At 44.4% G+C, this 8,568-nt stretch overlaps 1 protein-coding gene across 1 annotated transcript; it reads right to left on the bottom strand.

Annotated features, from left to right (window-relative positions):
- Positions 1 to 3,971: 3,971 nt before the first annotated feature.
- Positions 3,972 to 7,898, bottom strand: KLF2 (Kruppel like factor 2). Its single transcript, XM_034755456.1, has 3 exons — positions 7,722 to 7,898; positions 6,380 to 7,298; positions 3,972 to 5,803 (listed from the first exon to the last, which is right to left on the bottom strand). Exons 1-3 carry the CDS (start codon positions 7,794 to 7,796, stop codon positions 5,628 to 5,630), a joined length of 1,170 nt encoding a protein of 389 aa, XP_034611347.1. The 5' UTR covers positions 7,797 to 7,898; the 3' UTR covers positions 3,972 to 5,627.
- Between the last annotated feature and the right edge of the window lie 670 nt (positions 7,899 to 8,568).

Raw genomic sequence — 8,568 nt, 5'->3', positions numbered from 1 at the left:
ATTTTGAGTCCACATAAAATATTGTTAGATCAAATAATTGTGGCTGAAACTCACACCATGAGAGATTAAATCAAACCTGTTTCCTGCACATCGAGTTTAGGATAAATCCCCACCCCCTACCTCTCTGCACCTCAAACTGAGGATAGTGTGAGCAGACAAATCCATTTTCAGATGCTCTACACACCCTCAGCCACCATGACTGCATACCACCCTGTAGAGTCTCTCAGGAGCCCTTTTATACCACCTTCCCAATTTTGTATAGCAGAGGGTGGAGAAAGCAAGAAGTATAACCACTTCATTGTGGTACTGTTCTATCTGGCCTAATGGGCATAGGGGTGGCCAGATATGAGAACCCAGTCCCAGGTGCTCACAGGCCTAGTGAAGGCCAAGGCGTGTGTTTTCCTCCTCTTATTAAGGCTTATTGTCCAGCATAGATGAGAGGGATGGCTGCTCCTGATCCCTTTCCTCCATGCCTCAGCTACTCCCCTGCCTTAGAATCTCTAGGAGGACCAGAGAATAGCAGATAAAGTGCAATGAGAGCATGCAGGGAACTGTCAATAGGCACACCACCCCTTGCTGTAATGAGTGAGGATGGGGACAGACCATTTCATCAAGCGCATGCAAGGACAGGTGAGAAATATATGAGGAAGGGTTCTTGGTGCCATAGATGGGAAAAAGGGATGCATGGACATAGGGAGGAGGCACCTGGACAAGGTCAGTGTCACATAGGGGGAAAGGGACCACATGCAGCAATAAAGGTGTGACACGGGGGCTGTGAAGCGATTTCACTTCATTCCCTGGTTCCGGAAACCTGACCTGGATACGGTTCCAATGGTTAGTGCCCTGTTACATGGGCGGGGTCAGTAGCTCTTAGTATGTGGATTATTGTTACACATGCTGCAGCTTTGGGCAAGAGGTCGGAGAGTGCCACATGGGTAAAGGGCACACAGGGAATATCCTAAAGAGAAAGAAAGAGAGGAAATGCCCTTGGGACCTATCCAGTGGACAGATGGAAGTAAACAAATGGGCCTGTCATGTCTGCTGAGGAAGAAAATGGAGGAAAGGTTTGCTGGGAATGTGCCTGCCAGCCTTCCCTAAAGACACCACAGGATGAGGAAGCAGGGCACTAGGGCACCCTCCCACCCCCCACAAGATGACAATTTTTGGTAGGGAGCACCAGTTCAGGGAATTGGTTGTTTGGGATCAGAAGATCATGGGAATTTGTGGAAACCCCACTCATTGCCACATTGAGCCAGCAGAGTCTAGATCCATGGAAACACATTTTAAATGGTGTCCGTTTTATTTCTAACCGCTTCCTCCTTCTCAAGGCTTATGAAAGTGATGTGTTATTGGTGCACAAAATAGTTGTTGAAACCACAAAACTTAACAATCCTATTATTTTAAAAATTGACAAACTATTTTTGGCACTGCTTATGCCTAGAGACTGAATTTCAGCCTGGAACAAATTTGTACAACCTGCTTGTAAACTACTGAAAGTAACCAAGGGTTTATACACTCAGAAATACTAGTAGCCCCATCATTACATGGGGTTGGCTAAAGCCTGAATAGGTGCCCCAAAGTCCCGTGTTTGTTATAAGCTCTCCTTTGTTGTTAGAAACTTCCCCAGATTGCTGCAGGATAATCTGGAAGAGCTCCTTTCCATGCTTCTATTTTAGTCTTTAGACCCTTGATTTTAAATTGTTTTGCCTGTTTGGGATAATTGTTTTCACTTTAGTGCTGGAAGTATGGGAGGGCTTTAATAACTGCTTCTCTGGATGGCAGGGAAGCTCTTGTTGCTGTTTCAGCAGCAACAGACTTTGAGGCTAGGATAGTATTTGCTAAAGTCTGAGTTCCCATCATGTGGCTTTAACTGGCACTTCTGAGTTAACAGGTGAGAGAAGACTGTTTTCAATTGAGTGAAATATTGCAGGCTGAAACCGAGCTATTATAACAGTAACTACACTGGAAAATGTCTCATATTCAGAAATGTTAACAGCTAACTGACTTGGGACATTGTGCTGGATCTGTTTGTTTCTAAGCATGCTCTATCTAATCTACTGATCTATCTTGCATTTATAGTGCACTCATCATTGTGGTATCTTTTAAGTGTGTGTGTGAAAATCTTGTTTACAACGGACTCTACATTTCCTCTTAGTAAGTTTGACTAAGACCGATTTTTATTTATGTATTTATAATTATGATAAAATCAGTGATTGCAGGTATTAGCATGCTGGAGGGGATGTGGGAGAGGAATTAACTCTCTCCGGCATGGTTAGTGGTAGGGGGTCTCCCCTGGCCAGGATTCTTGGAAATCAGTACTAGTCATAACCAAGAACATTACTTAAAGAAATAGGACGTGATTGTGCTGTTGTTGGGATGGTGTTTTAGCATAAGAGAGCTCCTTCCAACTGAAGAAAGAATTGACTCATATGGCAAAGCACACAATTGCTGTGCTCTATTCTAGAAGACCCCTCTGGAGGTGCATCAATGGATCCACCAATTTAAAAACATTGCTATCTCGTAAGGATTGTCTGTTAGTCTTAACATAAAGTGGAAGGGAATATAAACAACACTACTCTTTATTGAAGGAATATCTTGAGACACAGGGACCTGCAATCTCTCAGTAAAGACCACATAGAAACTGTCACAGATGGCAACCAGCAGATAGTTCAAATCATAGTGGTCAGGGGGCGTTGTTAACGTTTAGTTGGCTCCTACTTTGTAGAGGCCTGTGTATGTATCAGGATGGCTTTGTACAGTCTAACATTTGTTTACATCAAAATGAAAGCTAAAAACATTGTGAACGGTTCACTTTTAAATAACGTATGGTGCATATTAGATGGTTTCTTCATGGACGTATTGAACCCCTCCCCACATATGCCACGGAGCAGAGCTCTACAAGGTGTGTGGGTGGAACTGAAAGCGGACTAGTGAGATGGGGAATCCACAGGGGCAAGAGAGAGCAGTGGCTCTGGCTGCTACTCCTCTCCATAAACTGTAGTAGTAGGCATAGCTATGCTGCACAGGCAACCTGGCCAGAGGGAGCTGAAGATATTGCTTCTCAGAGCTTACATGTGGTACAATAAGCCTTGTTCTCGTTCTCTGTACAAGGGTGGGTTTCACCCAGAGAATGTTATTTGGAAGACTGTACCATGTGTAAGATGAGAGATAAAAGAAGGCACAAAAATTGTGAGTCGATGGAGACAAAGGGAGTATTTTAGGAACTAGTTATTATGTTGCAATATATACGAGAACACTCTAAAAAGAACAGGAGTACTTGTGGCACCTTAAAGACTAACAACTTTATTAGAGCATAAGCGCATCGAAGAAGTGGGCTGTAGTCCACAAAAGCTTATGCTCTAATAAATTTGTTAGTCTTTAAGGTGCCACAAGTACTCCTGTTCTTTTTGCGGATACAGACTAACACAGCTGCTACTCTGAAACTCTAAAAAGATAAATTCTTGAAGTATCCAGTTCAATATGGAAAGATTAGATTAAGATTTGATTTTAAAATTCTGTTCAGGACATTATAAACACCAACAGACACTCTCAGATATGAAATCTTGGCCTATGAGAAAAGAGGAAGAAATACCTAGAACTATTGCAACAACGGGTGTGATAATTTTAGAACATCCTTAAGTCATCCTCACTTTCTGGAATTATATTGAGCAATTATTTCTGGCAAATAAGTTACTTTACCTCAAATTTCACTTTGAAAGAGCTGTAAAAGTGAAATGTGGAACTCATTCTTCCATGTCACTGATTAGAAGCCCAAAATACATCTGTTCCACATGAACAAATCCAGACTTTGCTTTCACAGAAGAATAGCTATATTTGTAATGACTTTAAATACATTCCTGTTGATTTCATTCATGTGCAGTATAACTTGTAAAGTCAGAAAAAAAATCCCAACTCTATTTCTTATACTAAAATATCCAAGTGTACACATTTTAGGAAAAACATTTTCATAATACTATACTAATTAATAATTATTATAATTTTACTCCAATAGTGTGAAATCCTAGCTCTAAAAAGTAAAAATGAAGTATATCCACTATAAATTTTAGACTAAGTGCATGAATATAGAAATTGGGCCAGATTCTGATATTTTTTTACAGCAATGTAGGTCTGGAGTAACTCCTTATGGTTTCAGTGGACTGAATTCACCTCTGCACTGTTACAATCACAATACTCAGTTTGTTTTAAATTAGTTTACAGTAATTGGGACTCTTGACTAGGTTATCTAGCTCCAATACAAAAATGTGTTTATTAACTCTTGTAATCTGTGCATCTTTATAATGCATTCAATTAACTTTTATTCTAGGAGTGTATTAAAAAGAAACTTTAGCCAAACTCTGTGGGAGAATTGTGTTAAAAAGAAAAAAAGTTTAAACATTTAACTACTGTTCTGTAGGACTTTTGCACTCAGCTCTTGAGAGCAAGGGTAATTTATGTACAAAGATGCCTTAAAATAAGCCTCCATAATTACAAAAATGCAGTGTTTAAATTTATAGTAAAAACCCACATACTGCTGGCAAAACTGTGACTACATCTGGAAAACATTAAGGATGCTATTAAAATAGTCCAGCATAAACTAGAAATGAGACTGAAATTACAGTGTTGCTTACTTTTTACCTGAACAAACATTTTTAGGAAGTACATGTTGAATGTGAAACACTTTCCTATTTGATAGAACTTTGAATTTTATGTAGTTCAACTATAATTGAGCATGAGTTTTACACCTAATTTTGTCCTGTTTTTAGAACAGTGACCTGATTTTTTTTAATGTCCTCCTATAATTTGTTGTTGTTTAAAACATTTCCAGGAGGCTGCTGATCCAGCTGTTGGGAAGGATAATGACTGGCTCTCAAATAAGGATTTAAAGTGTGATCACATCTCTTAAACATTTATTTTATTAAAAAGGGAGAATGTTTTAAAACATTGAAAAATTGCTACTTTTTTTTATAAAAACAGAAATAGGCAAAATGCCCATTTGTCTTATTTACATAATACATTACAACATTTCTCAATTTATAAAATTATTTACAATATATTAAAAAAAAATCAATCAGTAAAATAGGTTATTTTTTTTTACAAGACATCAAGCCCTGTACTTCTAGTGTAGATCATGGCAGACAAGAATATTATTGCACCAATGAAACAAATAGTCTAACAATCAGAGTGTTTCTCTTAGCCATGCCTTCAACTGAAATCTAAAAATATCATCAGTGACAGTAACATTCATTTAATCCCATCTAGGGTTGACTTCAGGCAGTTTCCATACAAACATTGTCTTATAAAGCTTATGTATTGGGCAATTACAATCAGAGATACAGTATTTACAGCTTCTTCTATACAATCTGCATGGAGTCTTGTTGAGTTTACCCTTCACAGAAGCTCTATAAATAAACCATATTCTCTTGAGTGAAGCGGACAGTCACACTGATACAGTCCCTTTAAATTCTCTTCAGGAGATGACAGGCTAAACCTCCTTGAGTCAAATTCTTCCTTACCATCCATGGCTAGAGCTTTGTTGCCTCTCTAAGTAGTACCAGCTACAGATTTTTGAACGATTCTGCACCTGAGCAGTTAAATAATGTCTGATGTGCAGTACAGAGTCTCTATAGCTACATGTGCCTTTTCATGTGCAGCGCCAGGTGGTCTGACCTAGAGAAAGCCCTGTCACAGAGGTGGCACTGGAAGGGCCGGTGGCCAGTGTGCTTGCGATAGTGACGAGTCAGTTCATCAGAGCGAGCAAACTTCCAGCCGCAGCCTTCCCAGTTACAGTGATAAGGTTTCTCACCTGTTGGGAAAATCAGACAGACCATGACTCAGTGAATTCCTCCCACATAAAGGCAGCTCCCAAACACCAGAAGGGTTGTAAACTCTCTCACTATGTTTCAGCATATTCCTAACATTTATCTTAGCATAGCATTTTATATTGGTGCCCAGTACTATAGTATCAAAGTGCCTCCCAGGATAATTAAATTGCAGTAGCAACTCTTCTCCCTTCTCTGGAGAGAGGACGCTCTCTGCTTGGAGTAGGGTTGTTTTTTGTTTGTTTGTTTGTTTTGTTTTTGTTTTGGGGGTGATTGGAGCGGAGGGCCATTGTTGCAAGTATCACTCCTGGTTATGTTGGAAAAACTTTAGCAAAAACACATGCAGACATCTCCCAGCCACGACAGGGTTATTAACCTCTCAGACTATAGCTGGGCATGCATGCATGTAGCTTACAGACTCTATAGGATTAATGAACTTCTCACACAATTCAGGTTACATTCTGCTCTTAGAACTAATTCTGTGGCAGGGGGTTTCTTAGCATACATACATGGCAAACCCTGTGGTTGCCCCATATAGCTAAGCATTGCGTTGTATTTACCTGTGTGTGTTCTAAGGTGTGCCTTCAAGTGGGAGCTCTTGGTATAGGTTTTCCCACAGCCTGCATAGGTGCATGTGTGTGTGGCTGTCCTCTTCCTGGGCCAGGATCGTCGCCCTCTTTTGGGCTTGGAATCTATCAGCTCCAAGGGAGAGGAAGGAGGAGTTAGCATGCCTCTTGGAGCTGAGGGTTGCAAGGGCAGGCTGTCCTCAAACAAGCCAAACTGAGAGGCACTCTGGTACTGGAAGTGGGTCTGGTGATGGTGGAAGCCTGTGGCAGGGTGATAGCTTTGTTGGAATGACATTGACGAGGGGCAGATCATCTGTGCTTGGCAGTCAGTCACCATGAGGTCATCAGGGCTCAGAGGGGGTGTCTCTGTGCCAGGGATCTGGGGTGAGCTGGCCATCCTGGGCTGCTCATAGGCCATCATGCAGGTTGCATTGCCTTCTTGCTTGATCTTAGGGCATGTCTGAGGGACGAGACCCATGACGGGCCCATAACTGTCCATGTCAGGTTCTGGTTTAATGTTGTCCACAAAGTGTGGGCTCCCAAAGCTGGATGTCACAAAGAATCGTCCCTGGACATGGTTAGGGAGACAGAAGTTTGAGTCCATTTCAGATCTGATCATCTCTGACATGAGGCTGGAGTTGTAAGGAGGTGGATTGCTCTGGCCCAGGGAACTGTAGCATCCAGAAGATGGATTTGTCTGGTAGAAGCTGCTAGGCTCTGTCTGTGCTGAGGGATAGTCCCCACTAGGTGAGTTCTGGCTGAAGTTGTCATTGCCCATGGAAAGGATAAAATCCAAAACGTTGTTGAGATCTTCATCCTCTTTGCGAGGAGAGAGGCTGCCCAGTCCAGGCCTTAGTTCTGGCATGGTGCAGCTGTTGACAGGGGCCTTGTCCTCCTGGTCACATTTCCATCTCTGAGAAAGCAAAGCAGAAAAGATTAGAGCTCAGGGGAGAGAATCCAGGAATCTCTGCTAATAGACAGGGTTAACCCATCTCCTCCAGGGCTAGCGTTTACTCCATCAATTAGTGTTACTCAAAATGCTGCAATGCCCCAGCACTGCATGGGGCTTCCCCCTGCACATACCCCCGACCCCAAGCGCTGCACACACACGCTGACACTTCACAGCATTTCCCACCCAAGCCTTTGTAGAAGTCAGGTCATTAATATCCAGCTGTCCCTTGTCAGGAGCAGTGGGTCGCGGCATCCCTCTGGACCGCCCCGGCCAGAGGAGTTTGGGTCTGGGGGAAAAGGGCGCCCCCCACTCTCTCAGACTTGCCCTGCCTGGCACGTCACGGCGGGGGCCCCCGGCCTGCCCGGGCGCTTCGCGGACACTCACTTCGTGGAAAGTTTTCTCCCTGCAGGGGCTGGCAAAGGTGGCGAACGAGGGCAGGGTCGTGTCGCTCAGCGCCATGGTGCGTCCCGGCTCGGCTGCTCCGGGGGGCGATGGCTGGAGGGGCTGCGAGCTGGCGGCTCCCGGGCCCTCCCTGCCTTATAGCCCTGGCCGCCAGAGCCCTCAAGCCAATTGCAGGGAGCGGAGGAAACGCGTCCCGGACGGGGCGGGAGGGAACGAGCCAGCGCAACCTAAATTTAGCCCCGCTATAAAAGGAGGCAGCGGCGGCTGCTGCAGCTGCAGCTCCAGCCTGAGCGGGGCGGAGCGGCCGGCTCTCGGCCTCGGCCCCTGGGTCCCCCCGCCTGGGCCGCCGCTGGAGTGCCAGTGAAACGGGATCCGAGTTTCCCCCATACAGTTCCCTCCCCGCGCAGGGCCCGAGAGCACCAGTTCTCCAACACCGGGGCCAGGAGGAGCCCCCCGGGGGGGAGGCGCCTAGGGGGCAGGAGGGGGGTGTGTCAGGGTTTCGCGTGGGGGGGAGGGGGGGGGATCAGGGCTTCCCGCGGGGCAGGAGCGCTGTGTCCAGCAGGGTCCTTTCTTTACCGCTAACCTTGACCCAAACGTGTCTAGTTTCTTGCATCTGAAGAAGTGAGGTTCTTACCCTCAAAAGCTTATGCTCCCAATACTTCTGTTAGTCTTAAAGGTGCCACAGGACCCTCTGTTGCTTTTTACAGCTTCAGACTAACACAGCTACCCCTCTGATACGTGTCTAATTTCTGACTTTCTTATTTCTCAGCCGGGCTGAGGCCCGGGACTAGAGACAAGGATCTGCTTGGGTGTAAACCCGTCCCCAGAC

This window comes from Trachemys scripta, chromosome 22 (assembly GCF_013100865.1).
Source record: "Trachemys scripta elegans isolate TJP31775 chromosome 22, CAS_Tse_1.0, whole genome shotgun sequence".
Taxonomy (NCBI): Eukaryota; Metazoa; Chordata; order Testudines; family Emydidae; genus Trachemys; species Trachemys scripta.
This window is presented reverse-complemented; position numbering and strand designations above follow the sequence as displayed.